At 39.4% G+C, this 20,912-nt stretch overlaps 1 protein-coding gene across 1 annotated transcript in view; it reads left to right on the plus strand.

Moving 5' to 3' along the window:
- The window catches only part of TIAM2 (TIAM Rac1 associated GEF 2), a 94,092-nt gene that overhangs the window by 66,056 nt on the left and 7,124 nt on the right, over positions 1 to 20,912 (plus strand). Inside the window, exons 15-20 of the mRNA XM_067293594.1 lie at positions 14,054 to 14,233; positions 15,988 to 16,056; positions 16,441 to 16,566; positions 17,807 to 17,915; positions 18,542 to 18,721; positions 20,145 to 20,263. Of these exons, the coding sequence (XP_067149695.1) occupies positions 14,054 to 14,233; positions 15,988 to 16,056; positions 16,441 to 16,566; positions 17,807 to 17,915; positions 18,542 to 18,721; positions 20,145 to 20,263 (783 nt within the window). The remainder of the gene's footprint in view (positions 1 to 14,053; positions 14,234 to 15,987; positions 16,057 to 16,440; positions 16,567 to 17,806; positions 17,916 to 18,541; positions 18,722 to 20,144; positions 20,264 to 20,912) is intronic.

Genomic DNA, 20,912 nt, shown 5'->3' on the forward strand with positions numbered 1-20,912 from the left:
TTCGGTGCTTTTGAAGCTTGCTTATTGTGATGCCAGTTTTGGACGGTCCATTATTTGCCAGAGGACCTTTGCAAGTGTAATGAGAGGTAGATGTTTTTATGAATGCCGCATGCCAGGGACCATAGTGAGAAATCTGATTTTGGCTTCCCTATGTCCACTCATTGCTCTGGGCTAGGAGTACAGTCTTGTTATGCATGCTCAAGGCGCCAATATGGAAATATTCCTAACCTGGATAACTGTTGACATTTTTCTTCCAACCCATCTAAAGTGCGTGTGCAATTGAGTGTCTGCTTGCGTGTTGGATGGTGCCTGAGCTGTGTAAACGGAGAGACTGAGGCTGGGTCAGAAGGCAAAGCCTGTCCTCCCACTGCTGCATCATCTAACCACCACCATCATGAGCTTCCAGGAGCAACACTTTCAACAGCTGCAAAGTACACATGCCACAATTTCAAAATGGAAATCCTGGTGTTACATATTGATTTCACATAGGTATTTCTGTAATAAAAATCAGTGAATATTTTGAACAGTTTTTACATATATGGTTTTGCTTCTTGTATACAGAGCATAAGCCATGTACTGGAGGGATGCTCTTCAGAAGTTGAAGAAATTCATATTTTCTCTTCAAACTGTCTAAAACTGATGTGGAAATCCCTTCATTAGGAGTGGTACTACAGCCATCAACTTCTCATGCAGGCAAAGTAATTTAAGGGTAAAAATCCTGAGGCACCATGTGTTGGGCTGAATTCAAACCTGAACGAAGGAATGTGCATCCCATTGCTAGTCCAGCTGAACACTCAGTTGTTATGGAAAAGAAAATGTTTTGGTTTTTTGGGGAGGGAAGGGGCAAAAAGTTTGCCGTGGAATAGTGGACATTGAAGCAGTTAGTAATCATTACTCATGTAGTCCGATCTTAGTAGAAAACTAATACAACTATTTAATGTTTATTGAAGATAGGAATGCTATTTTATCTTCTAGGAGAAAGCAAATGAACACTAGGAATGATACATTCCTCTAATTCATTACCTAGAAAACGGTGTACAAGCATGCGATCTACAAGAAGTGCTGTGGGATAGTCCAGGGCATCATTATCCCAGACACACACAACAACCTTCTGTTGGCACTGTCAGTGAATGTAGTTCCACGTATTCTGTTATGATAGTTCTTTTTTTTTTATTTTCATCTGGTGAAGACACTCATTCAGTAGAACTGACAGAGATCATCCATCTGAAAGAGCATATGTAAGCAGTGGGAGACTGTCTTTTAATTTTAAAAATTTTAACGGGTAAATGTCAAGAATTGTTTTTTGTTCTTCCCCCAACAAGGTTACAGTTTCCCAGTATGATTTTTGAATGAGAAAGTTAAAATTTACTGAGTTGGAAGGAAGATTTGCAGTTTAAGGTGCATAAAACCTCAAAACTGACAAGTACAAGGTGTGTTTTGATCACATTTAGGATGGTGTGGCTGTGTACGTATGTTCAGCATGTCTGGTGGTTTTCAGAGCCATATTTCTCTCCATTCAGTATAAGTGGCATCCTTTCTTGCTTGTCAGTGATCCCTACCCCCAAAACATCCCCAAAGAAACATTAACCTTGAAATAATAAAACTGGGGGGGGGGGGGGGAAGTGTATGGGGGAGTAATTTTGTTAAGCAAAGATTGTAAAAATTTTGGAAAGCAAATACTATTACTGATCATGTGAACACTAGTTGTTGAGTTAAATTGAAAGAAAACCAAGCAGAAGTGAGCAGAACCTTAACAGAGATCCTTCTGGGGAAAGTAAAATAGGAAGAGAAAACTACTGGTTTGCCCAGATGACCCCAAACCTATTTTATGCATGGAGGCAATCCAATTAAATGATGTTCATGGTGATATCTTATTAGCTCTATTTTGCAGTGCCCAGGCAGTTCACACTTGCACAGCATGCCATTAATTGCAAGAGAACTGTCTGCCTGAAGGTTTACTCACCATCCATAGGACGTTAAGGCTATTTCCTCTATTTTAATCTTGAGAACTTCTCTTTAGCAGTTGATGAGACCCAAAAGCTTGGGGAGTAGTCAGCAATTAACATCTTTCTTCTGTTCTGTGTAGGAAAGGGATTTAACAGTGATGAACATACCGCTCTCCAAATCTTCTCTACTTCTCTGCAATGCAAGTGTCGTTTCATTCCAGATGTAAGATGCATTTAGGGAGTCTGAGAGCTAATATGGGGAAATAGCATGTTCATCAGCAGTGGTTTTCCTTGAGTCAGTTGTGCCTGGGAGGCACAATTTTGCATTGAAAGTGTGGAAAGAGCCCTTTGGGAGCTGTGTTAATTTTTGTGCCGCCCTTGCAGACAGCCCAGCATGTAGCAAACCCAACCAGTACTGCTGGCTCCAGCAGAAGGGAACTGCAGCTCTACCCCTGCTGCCATCATGCATCTTTTGAACAGCACTAGTCAATGGTATGAGCACAATCTTAGCCTGTTAGAAGTCTGTGGAAGTTTTGCTAATTCATTTAGTGTTTTCTCTGAGAAATGGAATAAAATCCAGGAACCTAAAATTGATGCACTAGGTTACAGAAGGCAGACTGTAAAATTATCAATAAACACTTGCTACTAATCCCAGTCCTGGATTTCACTCTGTTGCATTGATCATGCAATTCTTAAAACGTATCAGAGCCATCCTATTAATGACCTAAAGTTCAAATACAGCTGTTGCTGATATTGGCTAACAATGGGGAGCCTCATAACCATGAAGTTGAAAGCATAAAAGCTGCTGCCTCTAGAGTGAAGCCTGTAACTGGACCCAGGCTCAGGCTCTAGAGGGAGAGCTGCATACACCATTACCGGTGGGGAGGTGCAAGAACGGAAAGAAACAACAGCAAGAGTTGCATGCAGTTCTTGCACGCAGAGGTGCAAATTTGTGTTGCTCCGTGTTGTGCAATTACATTGGATTGTTGGGGTTTTCGGGGGAAGGTGGTATTTGTTGTTTTTCCTCTGACTGAAGGAAACATCCCCTCAGAAGTACTGTGATGGTTTGTCTGTGAAAAAGGTGCAGGATAAGGTGAAAAAGTTCTGACCTGTCGATGCTTGCAAATGAAAGAAGTCAGTGAGAGATGAATTACAATGCAGCTTTTTTTTTTTTTTTTGTGTGTGTGTGTGTGTGCTCTTCTGGGAAAAATCTGTGAAGCTTACCTGCAGGTGAAGAGAGAAGCATGTGACAACAGTACTGTTTCACCGCAATAAGATATTGTTAGCATTGTCCCTGGAGATGCTTTTAACTTCACTGATGAAGGACAGGAAGCTGCAGTAGAGTCCATCACCTTAGGCCTCCAAAGGCAACTCCAGTCACCAGGCAGTGCAGGATGTCATGGCAGCATTTCAAATGGAAATCAAAGGCAGGGTTATCTAATCACACTTCCGACAGACTCAAGGAACTGGATAACCTCTCTGCCAGCTGTAGATTATTTATTTTTTAAGACTGAGTTACTACTCAGTTACAGTGCCTGCAGGAACATACACATTTGCCTTGCAATGTAGAAAGATTTAAGCACGTGCCTAAGCATGTGATGTGCCCAGAAGTTACAGCAACACTGCACTCACAGGACACAAAGTCGCTGTACACTGCATAAACTTGCAATAGAGGATCCCAGACAAATACTGTGTCCTGAGTATCCTCATACACTGATTAGGCTTTGATCCCTACTTTGTGTTATTAGGAACATGTAAGGTCAAAGGAAGATCTGAGATGCCAAAACTGCAAAAATCTGCTACCTGCAGCAGATTCTGCAAAATCAAAGATTTAAAAAAAAAAAAAAAAAAAAAAGATACCTGAAAGGAAGGAAGAGGAGAGGAATGAAAAAATTATGGGATCAGAAATTAATAGTTGAGTCAGATCCACAGGGAAACCCCAACAGATGATTTCATGTTTTGTTACCTGTTATCCATAGCACTATGTGCCTCTGTCTCTGCTTGTTAATATACTGTGGGCAGATAGCCTCAATCTAGACCTTCATTCACATCATGATTATTTTCTTTCAAAACAGCAGAATCCTCCTTTAGTGCCTTAACAAAACCCCACCAAAACCAAGGGATGTGGAATCTGTGGGGTCTTTATCTGTATTTACAGTGTGATAAGTGTATATTTTAACATTTGAAATGTAACATGCCTGTTATTAATAGGAAAGGATAAGAGTTAACCTCTCCAACTTTAAAGAATCTAAAGAATCTAAAAGAATTAGCTCACTGCTAAATATTCTGTGAAGGATGAATGCAACTGCAAAGATTAATGTCTCAGTGGTTGCCATAGTTTCTAATTCAGCATTCAAGAAAAGTTTTGCATTCAGCACAAAACTCTTTGAGTAAGAATGTTACAAACAGTATTTTAGGCTGCTGGAATTTAAAAATTAAATAAGAATTCATTTTAAACATTCAGAATGTTAACTAATTTTTTTAGTGCTGTAATTAAAGCAAATGTCTTCACTGTGGTCTATTATGGTCTATTATGTTTTGAAAATAACATTTGAAGACATTATAAAACATGTTATTAGTAAAATAGGCTTGATAGAAAAGTATTCAGAAAATTTTAAATAATCCACCCATATTTATAAAAAAGGAAGACTGAGTCCTCTTAAATCACTGTAGAGATCTGAAGACAGGGTTAAGCATAAACTGGTAATGCCTAGAGACCACTTGTAGCACAGAGCTCACGTTCAGTCCAGGCTAAGCAAGTGCTTATTGTACATGCATGCGCACACGCACACACATATATATTTGTACATATTGTGTATACAAACTATGCTCTTGCTTTACTGGTGGTCCAGATTGATGTTATAAATCAGCCAACAAGTGCCCAAAATTCTTCCAAAGGCAAGCCACTGTTTCCTTTAATTCAAATTATATACAGACAGGGCAAAATTAGTCTTTTACCTTCATGCATTAAGGGCAAAAGCCGGATGGGAAACAAACTCTCTCCAGATAAGTGCACCTAGACATATCAGGACAATAGAGGGAAGCCTGTAGTACAAAGGATGTTACTGTTAAGGTGACTATCAAGCCTGGTGCCACTAAAATGGAAAGATGGAAAACAGATGTCTCTAAAGGGAATGTGTGTTACTCAGAGCACACAGGAACAAACAACAAGAGTATGTCATTTTTCCAGTCATTGTAAAAGTATTTCAAGGAGATTGATTATTTTAGATGTACATTTTACTTAGGAGACCTATCCTTGAAGAGGACTTGACTATTGCATGCTTCTAAAGAAAAAGAAACGATAAAGAAAATGTTTGGTTTGGTTTAGTTGGTGGGGGTTTTTTCTTTTTGTTTTCCTTTTCTTTTCTTTTTTGATTTATCCAATATCCTCAGTAAGAGTTGGAAGTATTACTAAAACATTGGGGTTTTTTTTTCTAATGAATACACATTAAAAAAAATTGCTAATTGATAACATATTTCAGCAGACATATGGCTAGCTAATAACTCAGGCTTAATTAGCAAGTCTGGGGAAGAATAACTTCTTAATATGGAACTAAAAAGACCTGTCATTGTTTTTCATCAGGATTGATGATATTGCTTGGACCAGCATTTTAGCAACATTTTTTCCAGTCCCAGCAGATGAGCTGTGCTTTTAATACATATCTGTTACAACAATGGAGTTTGAAGTTGCCGTAATTTATGCTGACAGAAAATGGAGAAACAGTATCTTTTCAGCTGGTACAGCTGTACTCTAATAAACATGGAGCTGATGGCCTGGCTTGTGTGATTTTTCAAGTCCATATGCTGTCTTTTAAACATTTAACTTTTAAAGACTAGTGATTTCTTTTTTAATTTTCAGACTTGGTCTGTGGAGGCCTAGGGTCTTGCAGACTACTTCAGAGGCAACCACTAATGATGGCTAAGAAAAGTAAGCTTGTACATGCTACAGAGTAGTCCATGTAATTGGATGTCTAAAACAGGCTGTTGTGTCCATTGGAAAACAAACATTAGGGACCAGACCACATCCCTGTCACTCCTCCAAAATCATTCCTTTCAGTTTTCTGTTATACAGTCTTCTTGCCCAATGAATCTGACAACAGCCCAGTCCTAAAAAAGGCAGAGTCCATCAGCTAAACAGAAGGTTCCTACTACTTTGATGTATTCTGTGTGTTTTATCAGTGGCCTGTTATTTCAGGGATCCAGGATCATTGTTCTGCTGCTAGACTGCCGCTCAGCAACTGAGCTTTATGGTTTGGCAAATGCTGAGCTGTCAGGTTGCACTAATGATTTGGAAAGAGATGGATGGAAGTTTAATTGCAGTAATTAAAGGAGAGGGCTACATTATTTCCTTGCTTATAGGAAGTGAATATCCTTGAAACCTGTGGAAGTAGCACACATAACCAAAGGCAATGCTTGGCGTATCATTTGGGTTCAAGGAAAGGGTTTGCGAGTTTTAGAGTGGCATCGGTGATGGAAAGGGCTGTGTTGAATGAAGCCTTATATCTCAACGTCACTGCACTCTAAAAGTGGTGAAATAGAGGGAACGTGGGGGTTACTGCATTTATTATTCCTCTGGTGCAGCTCTCACTTTACTAATGAATTGCTTATCAGTCTTCTAACCATTCAGCTCTATGGTGTAATGTCCTATAATGTTTTATTTAAAGTTGCTTGTTTTTTAGAACAACCTATTTGTAGACATGATTGTTTTTGTGTAAATGTATCAGCATGGGGACTGGCACTTTCAAGCATGAATTTATTAATGAGCACAGTTTAAGTTTCTTTTTATTGATGTAATTACAAATGGAAAGTTCAAACAAAGGACAAGCACGATTATGTAAACAAAGCATCCAGAGAGCTGCCTATTTGTTTTCCATTTTATCGTTCTAAGTGCATTTGTTTGCCACAGCATTTAGTGGTGAATACCCTTGACAGAGCATCAGTACCATTGATAATTCACATTGACCTTCAGGGCAGTCAGCACCCTCTAGATATTTTTAGGTATTTGGCTAATTTTCTCAAAGCACCTGACATTTTGTTTATGCAGTAAATTTCATGGGCACTGAGGAAGGTGCATTTCTGGGGAGGATTGCTCTTTAAAACCCACATTCTCTTGCTGTAGCTACATTTTGTCCTGCGTCGACTACCTCAAGCTATTTATAAAAAAATCTTCTTACCTGGCATGTTTTCATTGCATCTGTAGCAATAAAAGGACGCATGGTGTCCTCCCTGTGCTCTCGTACACTGCGTAGCCCAGTTAAACTGGGACATTGACAGTGTCTCAGATTTTCATTTTGCAGCACCAAAAATACCTCCTGCCGTGCCTCTGTACGCTGGCACGCCACACCCGAGTGCAGGGAGAGGTGTGTGAGGGCGAGACCTGGACATCTGTGGCGTCCTTTAGAAGGGCCTTTTCCTTTGGCAAAGTTTGTGTCTGCAAGCCACGATGCCGGCCTTCAGGAAGAGTAAAACCAGAGCAAAGAGTTTAGCGCTGGCTCGCAAAACCCAGCAGCAGGCAGCGGCTGCTTATGGCTCGCTGCACAGGATGCTTTCTATGGTAAGTTCAGCAACCGTGTGTTTGTGCTGGGGGGTGCTTTTGATTAAGCTAAGGAAGGTGGCTGAGCTTCACAGACATGCCAGGCTCTTAGCGCTTGACCATCGCAGCATAGTAATTAAATAATGGATTCTGGTAACATGTACTCAATGGATGGCTTTACACCAGCATGCTGCGTTGGAAAAGGTTTGGGCTTTTTGAGGTTTGGGGAGGGGAGGGGGGCTGGTTCGTTGGTTACTGTTTGCTGCTGTGCTGGAGCAAATAGTTACTGCTTGTGTCTGCCAGAGAAAGGACTAAGGGGTGATCCAGATTTTGACAAGAAGTGGAATTGGTTTTAACAAAGATTCTTCAGTAAAATTTGGAAATAGCTGCAGTATTAATGTTTTAACTATTTCTCTGTTTTCTGACAAACAATTTGGGATTGTGGAAAAAGGGTGGAGAAAATAAAAGCTACAGTCAAGGAACTGTTGGGGGAATATAAGAAGGCTGTAAATGACTAAGTTGTGATATTACACAGATGGTAGAAAAATACGTGAACTTTCTGTGGAAAGATTGACTACATTGAGATAAGAAGAAGGGGAAGGAGAGAATGACAATACTTTGATAAGATTAGGGTTTGGGAAAATTTGCAGAGTATGCTTTAATGTTACCTGACAGGAGTCTCCTTTTTGTGATTTGGACTGTCAGGGTTCCTCTCTCTCTTTTTTTTTTTTTAATGCTCTTTTTCCTCATCTTTACATTTCTTATGGTCAGAATTCAACCTTCCATGATGGAAAATGATTTCCATTTTGCCTTGGACTTTGATATGCATTGGATCAGGTGCCCTGGGAGATTGATTTTCAGAGAAGCTGAGCACAGGGGCTGTGTGCTCAGCGGGAGCTGCCAGTCCTCGGGACCTGGTTGATGCAGGCCCTTGGGCCCAGCTCCAGTCTGCATGACTTGGTTTATAACTAAGTGTTTCAGTTAAGCACCTAAGTCTCCAGAGGTTCCTTCTGTATGGTCAAGGAGAAAGACAGGCATCTCTCTATGACAAGCGAGAGTGAAGATTTTCCTCCATGTAATTTAGATTAATAGAGTTGCGCGCCCAGTCAGTTGGGTTGCATCTGAGTTGTTTTACAGAACCAAGTGTTCAGTTTTCTTTCAGATCTTGACCTGCTTGGTCAGGAAAGAGTTATTAGATCATCAAGCTGCCATCTTACTATACTTCTGATTCATTAAATAAGGTTGGTAATATGTAGTTGCATTACTGGAACAGACTTAATTGCTAATGTAAATGAACATTTTTCATTTACAAAAGAAAAGGCAGAACAAAGCATTATGATGTTTACCTCTAAATGAGAAGAAATAGCATAAGGTTTCTGAGGGAAAATTCTCTCTGAAATTGGGAAATTTTGACTGAAAGACAAAACTTTGTCCTTAGCTTTTCCTGTGTTGCCTGATAGGGACTCTTCTGATAGTCTGGTAGGGCTGCTTTTCATAATGTGCCATACTGTACCATAGAAGGGTTGCTTCTCCATCCTTAAGCATAACTCTAAATAGGCTTATGCATACAAGCCAGGATCTGAATATGCATTTAAAACAAAATACCTTTCCTTTAGCAATATTTTAAACATTTTAATTAAAAAGCATCCAAGAAACACAGCTAAGCAAAACAGACCCTAAAATTTTCAGCGGTGTCCATGAGGGCCAGTTTTGTGTTCTCAGGGGCTTTGAAGCAGAATTAGATTTTCATTTCCAAGCTCCTTTTTAGCAGAAGGAGAAAGGTACATGTTTGTTGTCATCTTCAGGAAAAAAAGAAAAAAAAGAAAGAAAGGAAAAAAAAAGAGGAGGGGTGTGACTTAGTAGCCAAGTGACCAAAAGGTAAGTCCAGTGATGAGAGAGTTCCTACTATTTTAACTTCTGTTGCCTGAGGCTCAGTCTTCCCCAGACAGCTATGGTGAAGATCCCACAAGGTAGTTTTCAGTAAAACTGTGTTGGCCTTTTTCAGTCTTAATAAACAATTTAGGAGTGTATGTACACTGTGTACAGAACTCAGGATTTTTAAGGACCTTTTTCAGTGGTCATTAAGGAAGCAAAGACCTGCAACTTTCTAGCCTTTGCTTTGGTTACAAAGTATTTCCCAGTCTGAGGATGAGAGAGAGAGGTCTGTAGAGTGACCGAAATACACGCACAAAGGGATGACTGCTAGGCCTGCCTTTGTTCAGGAGAGAAATGCTTTCTCATACAAAAGAAAAATGATGGACATTTCAAAAGGCTTTCCTTTTTCACAATGTGAGGGATGTAAAAAGGTCTCTGGCCAGTTGTTCATTTCTCAAAATCATGTGTAATTATATTTCTTCTGTTGACAGGTGTATTCAGTCTTATTTCCTGAAAATACCTATATCAGACAGAGCAGAGATACAGGACTTTTAAAGATACAGGACTAATCTGTTTCTGCAACATGCCTTATCAGCATGCTTCCTCTTTTGATAAAGAATTCAGAGGTTTAGTGATCTCCATGTAGATGTGGTCAATGTCCTACACAAGGGTACCTGAATCTGAAAACTAATCAAAGGACAGGCATCGTTTTAGTCTTCCCAAGGAATCTTTGTTACGCTGAAGAGTTTTCTAAGCCTACTCACAATATTCCTTTCCTTCACTTTTTCAAACAAACCACGGCAGGCTGGTGGAGTACATGAGGTGTATAAATGAGAGACAGTAAAATAAACAGCAGTGAGCAGAGAGACCGTAACACTAATTAACCTTGTGCACCGTTTATGCTCAGTCACTATCATTCGGTAGGAAGTCACAGGGTAGCTGTGAAATTGTGGTATTAATGCTTAACTATTGCTAATTAATGTCTTCTGCTCTCTCTCCAATTAATTTTATGGAGATTTTTAACTCTGCTGGGGAAAGCATGGCCTCAGATGATGATACGCTTGTGTACAAGGAGAAAAGAAAACCACCAAGAGGTTCCTAGTAAGCGTATCCTTTGTTCACTTTAAAGGAATAGTCTCTAATACTTTTCTCCTGAGTATTATTGAAAGTAGGACATGATTCATCTCTGTCTTACAAGATAAAGCACAACTGTGGTTGCTGACAGCTATGGGTGAAGTCGACAATTATGTGGACCTAAACTTTCCCTTCTAAAGTTATTGTAAGCAATTCTTTATTTCCAGGGAACACTCTGTTCAAAATGATGTGGGACTTAAGTATGAGTTGGAAACATGCAGTGATGAAAGGAGAGTTTCTTAAGGCTGCTTCTATGTGTCCTTCTAGACAGTATCTGCATAAGCTCCAATTTTCTTTCCCGACTCTGCCATTCAAATTAGCAATATTGGTTGCTTAGGCTGTCTGCATTTTTGGATCCTTAGCCTCAGTCTGCTCTGCAGTGCCAAAGGTAAGCTGAAGCTGCCTGCAGTCTCCTTTAAATGTTGCCACAGGTGGGATACATAAACTCAAGTGGCCACAGGATGTATTATGGAGAAGGTCTGTTGCTTCAGCTGTCTGCTGTCCTCACCTCATCTCTGTACCCAGCTACACTGCAGCCTTGGCCACAGTCAGTCACCTGGGTTTTTTTTCCACCAATTTAAATGCTTTGATTCTGATGAACTGAACGCTATAAAGTTTGGCATAAATCATTTTTTTACCATTTACTAAGGACTGACAGTCATCTTGACCCTGTGCAAATACAAGCTGTGTGCCTGAGGAGTTTACCAGATGTATCTGTGAGTCTAGTCTGCCTTTGTGTTAGCCATTGCAATGACATTTTTACAGTAAATTCAAGGTTAACTCTTGTTTTGCCACACACGTTTGTGTAAGAAGAACATGGGTTTGCATGGTGTGTGCATGTGGTGCCCCTTGGGGCTCCTCTTGAGAGTTCTTAGTTTAAGGGCATTGAACTGCCAAACTCTGCTTTGACATCCAAAATGCCAAGGTGGCTTTGAAGTTTTCTGTTGTAATAAAAAAAGGGGCAGAGCCTGGGCCTTCCATGCTGTGTTCCAGGTGAAGCACTGCACCTGATGTAGGAGAGATGTTCTTAGGGATTGTCATTATAGCCTTTCTAGAAAAGATCCGTTTTAAACAGCAAAAAGAGCAGGTCTTTTTTTGTTGTGGGAGACCAGAAAAAAACATCCAGGGCAGAGTGAAAAAAAGGCAGGAGGAGATTCCAACCTGGGTGGTAATGGAGCTTTGGGAAGAAACATGGACTGAAAGAGGAAAAAAAACATGAGAAAATGGAACATGCTTGCTTTGACCCAAATGTAAATACTGTAGTGGGTACAGAGAATGAGAAGCAGGGCTGGATATTGCACAGCCTGAAAGCCTCCCTCAGAGGTGAGGAATAGAAAGCTGTGGGAAAGGATCAGAGCTCACAAGCAGCACTGCAGGAAAGGGGCAGTATTTTTAATGCCAGACTTGTAGGAGCAGAAGCAAAGTGTTCCCATGTTCAGGAACATAGTGAAGTTCATAAAATCACAAGTCATCAGCAGTAGGGCTGAGAGGTACCTCAGTGTGTGCCTTGGGCTTGGATCAGTTATGCAGAACCATTTCTGGCACCAGAGTTCTCAAATACTATTTATGTTGAGGATATCATCTAGGTCCACATGCTTTCTTATTGAATGGCTCTTGGGAATAGATCCCTCTGCAGCCCAGATTGAAAGGGAAGAAGGACAAGCAGCCTGTTCTCCGAAGTCTGCCTGCCCTGCCACTTTGTGTTAGGGGGGGTGGGGAGGAACAGAGCACCTCTAACTCCTCCTTGTTAAATTGTGTCTGACAATGTTTATGACTCGCTTTCAATAGGCTGTCTCGTGTCCTTGGTTTAGTGTCCTTGATCAGGCCTCATGTTGATGTAAATCAGGCTGCCCACGCACACCTTGAGCTGTAGAGAGCGTAAAATCTGAGTCATTCTGATACTAATACAAAACTTTCTGACATCAGAAACAAAGAAAACAAAACTCAAGTACTTTGGAATTTGGCTATTTAGAAGTTATTTTGAAATAAACCCCCAATTTTCTAAGTGAAGTTATAATTTATTTCCAAAACACACTAAGTATTTTTAGTGGCACAGAATTACTGTGATTTTTTGGTGTAGTGAGGAAATTAACTGTAATTTTTTTAGAGATGGTAACATTGTTCAAAACTGAGGCCTGGGAAACAACAGAGTAATATGAACTATGTGGCAAGCATTTGACATTTTAATATTTATTTCCACTAAAATAGTTGTGAAGAACTTATATTTGTTTTGTCACATGAATGGCTGAGACTTTATAGTGTTAGTACATGTAGCTTCCACCTTACAGAAGGTTTAGTATAGCTTAGTTTAGTTTCAGGATAACTTTTACATTAGCTCATTTGATGACTGAGTATGTTGGTGAACGTAACTACACAGCCAATCTGTGGTGCATCAGGAGATCCGAAGAGGACTACTTGAAACAGCTTGTGCAGTAAATTAGCACAGATTAAGACAGTTCTGAAGTGCTCTCATGTTCTGATTTCTTCACTGAATCAGGACTTCCATTTGAAATAGGGCCCCATTCTTGTAGTCTTCATTTGAATGCATTCACTAAATAGAAGGTAATACATGGCACAGCATATGCGGCTGTCCAATATTTTAGAGAGTGTTTGAAAGATAGAATCACTGAGGAAGAATTATTTCATTTAGTGTAAAGAGAGGGATACCAAGAACTGTTAAGACAGATGTGGGTAATGGTAGCAGGAAAATGTTATATAAGAAAGACAACAGTGCAATAATTTTCAAATTAAGCATTAAAGATTGTTGCATGCAAAAGATGCTTTCTGGTACCAGTGGTGATCATGCAAGAGCAACTACAGAATCATTCCATATGGTCAGAAAAGCTCTCTTTCTCGTCCATCTTTACCGTATAAGATTAACCACTGTTGTTCCATCTTCAACTCACACCTTGATTGAAAAACAACTTGTGTTTTTTTTTCTTGTTTAACATTATTCTGAAGAATCTCAAAGATTTAGGTTTCCATTCCCCATTTCTGAAAGCAAAAATCATGGTACCTAGTTTCCTTCTTGCAGAGGAAGCATCTAAGTATCTTTCAACAGTCCGGGCCTTTGGAATCTGAAACCTGAGCTCCAAGTCTCCTTTGTTTAAAAAAAAGTATGTACATAAAGTAGATGAGAAATAGAACACTCATTCTGGATGCTTAAAAGAAAAGATCTGTACCTACTAATTCTTTCTATTTTGGTGCAATGAACGCTGCAAAATAAGAGAGATGGGAAACAGTGTGATACTAATGTCATAAGAATCAAAGTGTATAATATCCCTGAGCACTCTCTCTCACCTTTTGCATCTCACAAGTTTGTATTTGAAGAGTGAAAATGATTTACACTGAGAAGGCACTAGAAAATGGTTCATTTTACTGTTTTGATGTAATATGATTATAAGCTCAAGCTGGTCAAAACAATCAGGATATGTTTGGCAAAAACCAGTGGCATGCCCTGGCCCCTGAATTTGGAGCAAGAGCAACATTTGAGGGATTCAAAAATGCTTGTAGTACGGTTGCGTTCTAAACTGTCAGTGCTTGTCCCTTTCTTTTCATCTAACAGAGCGCAGAACAGATCAGTGCATTGTGCCGAAATTTCCAAGAAGTCCAGGCAAGCAGTATGGAAGGACAGAAGGACAACCAGGATCCGCCTCCACGACCACTGGCTCGGCACCTTTCTGATGCAGATAGATTGAGAAAAGTCATCCAAGAACTTATGGACACTGAGAAATCTTATGTCAAGGTAAAAAAAACAAAAAAAACAACCCCCCCCCAAAAGAACCAAAAAACACCCCTCAAAACGTTTTCTGGCTGGTTACAGCCTTCTTTGTGAGGCTGACCATGATTTGTGGATGTTCTTTCATGTTTCATATGAGCACATATGAACACACATATTTCACATGAGTACATATGAACTGCCCTCTACAAGGGCCATAACCTACAGAGTTTGCTTACATAATTTCTCCTGCTGTTTTTAATAGGCTTGTTCCTGTAAGAGAGGCTGTGAGATTTGGTCCAGTAGCTTTAATTCTAGTCAATTTGTATTTATATTGGAGAGCGGAAATTCATGGCAGGTAGAAATCTGCAGTATTTGAATATTGGGGGTCTTCCAGGGGATGTTTCCATGGTTTTCCAAATGAAAATATATTCTGGTAGCAGAACAGAAAAGCCTCCTGCCAACTAGAAAAGAGTTTAACTGTGGAAAATAGTGCATAATTATTTTGACTCAGCAGTTTTCAAAGCTAAAGGGTTGTTTGTAGCATCTCTCACGTTATTTCTCCTTTGACTGGTAAGTCCATAATTTGTTAGATATATTTCCCTTCTTTTTATAAATCCAAACTTCATGGGGCTGGATGCCAAAAGCAATGTGGAAAGCTTGGTTTCATTGACCTTCAGCACAGAGGAATCATTTACTTTACTTGATCTCAAAACACATACTTAAAAATACCTATACTTGCTGCAATCATTTATGGAAAACAAGAGAAAGTTTTCAATCTGTTGTCTTTAGAATATCCACTAATCTCTAGCCATACACTGTAAACTTGAGGAAGCTTTACAGAACATAGACCCCGTGTATGTCCAGCTGATGTTTCTTATAGAGGAACCACTTGAACAAAGGCTCAAACTCTGCCTTTGCATCTTTGAATGAGTCTGCCTGTACCGCAGAGAAGGATGCCTGAATCTGTGATGCTAAATTATTAGTCATATGCTTTCACTACAGTTCTCCGTCTGTGAAATCACACCAAAATCTTAACCAGATTCTGATTTTGCCTTGTGGTTTTCATATGGAGGTCACTGAAATGTGTGGTAGTACCAGGCAAAATCATAGCAGAGGCAGGTTGTAAAAACTCATTATGGGATTCTTGCAGAAATGCTCATTATTCCTTCTTCATAAGAATTCCTGCAGTTTCTTTTCTCAGGCCCCAACCCAGCTGTCATGCTCTGGTGTGAGATAGTCAGTCTTCAACAGTGGCACCAATTCTTTGAAGAAGTGACTGAAAAAGTCCTTAATCATGTACCCATGACAAAATAACCAAACACTTTAATACCTAATAGGATTTTAAAATGTTATATATCTTTCTGAATATTACTACTGATGTTTAAATGAGTGGCTATTTGTATGGTTTATGGTTAACATGCATGATTAAAATACTTGATGCTGTTCAGGTACGTGAACATTCTTCAGAATATATACTTATCTGTACACAAATATTCTTTAGAAAGACATCATCTGTAACTTTCTCTCCCCATGTTATACTAAAATATAATTTGTTATAATCAGGCTGTAAAGCCTTTAGGATGAAACAAAAAATATTACATTGAAATGAATTTGCCTTTAATTTAGCAATCATTTAGTGCTAACAGTTTGGGTGATTTTGTTACAGAAAAGGAATTGTATCTCTGCTTCATTCCTGAAAACTACCTTTATCCCTCAGTTGTGATATAAAGAACAATTTCCAACTGTTACATAAATTAAATAAATTCTGTTTCTTGCAGGACCTGAGCTGCCTCTTTGAGCTGTACTTGGAACCCCTTCAAAATGAAACTTTCCTTACCCAAGATGAGGTGAGGGAATAACTGAAAGATGTTCTTTTCATTCTTTTATGGGTTAAGACCCTGGCATTTGGGCTTTTCCATTGCTGAGAGCACAACCGAAAAAGTGAACAACAAACATGGCAATAGGGTTACACCAGTTAGTGTCTTTCTGTCTGGTACGTGAGTCACTTCTTCTTTTAATGGTAATTGTTCTTCTGACTAAAATGCTGCTAAGAATTCTTTGCCTTTTTTTAATGACTTTTCTATAAAGCCCATTTGAAAATTCTTAATGAAAACGTTATTGGCCTTTGCAGTCTCTTTGTATGTCACATCTCTTTCAAGGACTGTTTTCTCAAGACCCCTGTTAGAGGTATGGAGCGCTGTACTTCATAGCCTGATGTTTAATATTCACAGATGGAGTCCTTGTTCGGCAGTCTGCCAGAAATGCTGGATTTCCAGAAGGTGTTTCTGGAGACCCTTGAAGATGGAATTTCTTCCTCCTCAGATTTTAATACACTGGAAACACCATCCCAGTTCCGAGTAAATACTTGATCTTTTACTATATTGCAGTGCGCTTGGAAATGTTTGTGGAAATCTGGCTTTAAGAACTCTAAGTTTTACCTCTTTTTTCATATGGTTGCTTTTATGTTTGAAGCTTTACTTTAGATTACAGACACCTATTCAGCAGTTAGATTAGTGCTATTTGTCATGTTTTATCTTCCTCTTTCTCATGGCAGAGGATGTAATATGGAAGATGCAGAGTAGATTTTGAATGTTCTATAAACTCTGAACTTGAATATTCTATAAACATCACAAGCAATGTTTACGATGCATAACTCTCCTGCAGAAAGCTTACTGTCACTATGCTGAATTTTGCCCTGCCTTGTGCTCCCCACTATGCCCAGTTTACCTGCTACAAAATGAAAGCTTTTCCCATTAAATGCAGGAGTTTCTCATGTCGTGAGGTCCAACAGGGCCTGTGAAGTGTAAATGATTGTACATTGTGCTCTCTCTGTGCTGTCTCACTTGCAGTGGCACCACTCAGTACCTGACCTACCTGGAGGAAGTAGGTGGTCCCAGAGATGCAGTCAGTGTCACGGAAGTAGGAGGTGCTGGCAGGTCTCCCTGACGCTTGCTGTCATTTGTGGAGCAAACATTGATTAAAAAGGGGGGAGAAGGCTGCTTTCCTCCTCCTCCTCCTCCTTCACTACACCTCTTTCTTATCTTTGCTTTGGAAAATCTTTTTCTAAAAAGATCTCCCTCATGATTCAGAGTCCCTCCCACATATTCCCAACCTCCCTTTCATCTAAGAAACTCAGAGGTGCCCTGAAATTACCCCCTGCCTAATAGAAGGAAAACAATTGGAAAGCAATCCTCTGTGTTTGTTTTACACTGTCCCTTCTGGCATTGGCAGCTTTATGCCTTGCTTCCTATTGCCCATGTTTTTTCCCAGGACATACCGTTACATGTCTGTTGATTTTGTTCCTGTGCTGTCTGAGATACAGTAAGACAAAATGTCTACAGTGGTGGTGTCTGTAAAGGGAGAACTGAGAAGATTGCAGGCTTTGCCTAAATAGCCTGAAGTCTCCACCCAGAGAAATTTCATGGAGCTACTGCCAGTAATAAATTCATGTGACATATATGTATATACACACACAATAGTAGAGAATATATATAGACAGGCAGCAGATAATCACAGCACTAAGCCTCTGTTTTGTGGCCTGAACATTTGATTATGATTCTAATAATGAAGTAAAAATTTTGATTGTGTTGATTTCAGAAATTGCTGTTTTCCCTCGGAGGTTCCTTTCTGTATTATGCTGACCACTTTAAACTGTACAGTGGCTTCTGTGCAAACCACATCAAAGTTCAGAAAGTTCTTGAGAGAGGTAATTTATTGTCTTTGTTATTGTAATTCAATTGCATAAATTTAAACTTCAGTGAACCACTGTAACAAATCTGATCGACTTGCAGAGAATATTGATATAAAGCAAGGTCTAATAGGGCATCTCACAGAAAGAATAGCCAAGATCCACAATTCTGCTAAAATACGATGTAGAACTGAAGGGATAAGATTTCTTTTGTAACACCTAGGTATAAGGTTGAGTAGTAACAGAAACATCTTCCACAAGTTTGTGCTGTCTGCAGAAACAGCAGAAGCAGCAGCTATATTTGGTTTGTGTGTTCATGCATGTAAAAGGGTGGATGTCAGTCAAAGCTGCAACAAACTGACTGAATAAGTTAGGAATTACTTTCTCTGCCATCAGTTTATTAATTTGATGCAGAACAGGCCTGCAATGTACTGGAAGAACTATATCAAGCAATAACATCAGCTTGATATAATTATTGCTCTTAGTGCTTATTTACACTGTGTAAACCACCGTGAAAAGCACCTGTTGAAATGTATGTGACAAGGCTGGGGCTTTTGGTGATGGTTACAAGTTGCAGTTCTGTGCTTTCAAATTATTTGAGCTTCTATGACTTCCATGTTAAACTGACTTTTATTTATATTTAGCCAAAACAGATAGTGCCTTTAAGGCCTTTCTGGATGCTCGAAACCCCACAAAGCAACATTCTTCTACGCTGGAGTCGTATCTCATAAAGCCTGTCCAGAGAGTGCTGAAATACCCTCTACTGTTAAAAGAGCTGGTGTCTCTGACAGATAATGAGAGTGAGGAGCACTATCATTTGACAGGTAACTTCTGTCATTCTTTTTCAGGAATTAATATGATTTAAGTTTGATTTCCAAGCCTTTCTGGAGATGCAGGTGGCCACTGTGGTAGATGTCAGAGAGCTCATTAAGACCTAGAGAGAATTTCCTCCCTTTCATTAAAAATAATAAGTAGCTTTCTTCTGCTTTTAGCAAAAATTTCTACTTTGCATGTCCAAATCCCTTTGAAAAGTGGATGCCCAGGATTTGCCATGACAAACAGAACTAGGCATTTTACTCCTTAATTTTTGTGGCAGGAGCATATGTCAGGGCAATGCAACAGTGTTGCTTTTTTTTTTTTTTTCCTTCTTTTTTCCCCCCTCACAGGGGAAATACTGACCAAAGCTCCATCTTGTGGTTATTATTCAATTCTTGAAATGTGTCAAAGTTTAGCAGCTCCAACAAAGGAAGTTATGTGAGGCTTGGCTGTGGCTCTTGTATAGAAAACACCTGCCTCAAAGCTTTGCAGTCTTCCCACGTAGAAAGAATTCTCTGCCTAATATCATAGGAAGGAAGTAGAGTTGATTGTTTTTCTAGGCTCAGATCCCTGGGACTTCACAGTGGCAAATTCCAGTTCGGTTCTGTCAGCACCTCAAGGAGGAAGGTCTAGAGAATTATTTTGTTTTAGATAGGTTTTCATTTTAACAAAATAGATTCAGGCAAAATACACTGTCAGCAAAAAGTCATAAGACTGTTATTGGCTTCAAAAGGAGCTTCTACTATTGTCTTTTTGCCGTTACAACCAAACTGAGGGTCAGAATAAATGCCAGACTGCTAAAGACTGCACAGTGAACAGCTGACAGGACTGGAGAAATTAAGTGCCCTTCTCTGACTCCTGTGTGCATTGACAGGAAAGTGTAATGAAAGCCAGTGTCATTCTTGTTTAGAAAAAAAAAATTAAACAAACCCTGACCAACAACACTTAATATCATGGATACAATCAGTGAGGAACTTGCACAATCTACCACTGTATTTCTTTCCTCTGTTCTTTGATGAGCCAAATTCAATATATTACAATTAAAATTCATCAAATTACTTATTCTAGTATGGCTGTAGATACATTAGATGCCCTAGTGGTCCTAGGTTACTACAGAATAAAAAAACCCCTAACCATGTTTACTATTATGATGTTATGAATATTCATATATTTGGGTGCTCATCACAAGAATGTTTATTAGTCTTTTGAGGCACTTAAAACACCAGATAAGCATTTTTCACTTACTGATTAGGAAGCATACCTTCTACAGTCACTATGAGAAAGTACTGCTCTAAAGCTAGGATACTATTGTCCACATCCTGGGAATGCTGCATAGTTTTACCCACCTCAAAGAGGATTCAATAAAAGAAATCTCATGTTTATAAAATACAACTTAATTACCTAGCTGTCTGTAATTCTTAAACCTTACAGAAGCACTGAAGGCAATGGAAAAAGTAGCCAGTCACATCAATGAGATGCAGAAGATATATGAAGATTACGGCACTGTATTTGATCAGCTAGTTGCAGATCAAAGCGGAACAGAGAAGGAGGTAAGAAAAGAAGCAGCCCATTTTATTTGCTCTTGAGACATAATCCTGCTAGCCATTGGGTGTCCTTATCTCTTCCTGAAGTTACTCTGGGAACTTGTGCTGGGCTGTCCATTGCCTTTTAACATCATGACTTCCATTTCATGTCTGTCTTGTCAAGTTTCTTTTTGTCAGCAGATTACTGTAAAATTTTCAGACAGCTGCCAGAGCCTTTTTCTGGACTGACAAGAATTGCAAGCAGAAGTAGACATAATTCTCAATAGGAAAAAATAAAGACATCCTCTTCTTCTCAAATGTTTTAGAGATTATCTATGCCCAAAGGCATTCAGATTTTATGCTTCAGAGTTCTTGAAGTTCTTAAGATTCTTTTTCACCCATATAAATGAAAATTGCAATTCTAGGGACTTTCGCGTTAAGGACTATTATTCTCATTCTCTACGCTTCTAGCACTGAGGCATCCATAGCTATTTGTCAGAGCAAAAACCATTAGTTGAATGGATTGAGTTTACACATCTCCCAGAACTGGAGCAGCAAGATCTCAACTGGGCCATTTACATCAAAAGTTTACTAAGCAGATCAAATCCATAAAGATGGAGATCAGACATGAGAGCTGCCAACTTGGTTGTTTTATTTCCCCCTAGTAAAAGCCATA

The sequence above is a fragment of the Apteryx mantelli genome, chromosome 3 (genome assembly GCF_036417845.1).
Source record: "Apteryx mantelli isolate bAptMan1 chromosome 3, bAptMan1.hap1, whole genome shotgun sequence".
Lineage (NCBI taxonomy): Eukaryota > Metazoa > Chordata > Aves > Apterygiformes > Apterygidae > Apteryx > Apteryx mantelli.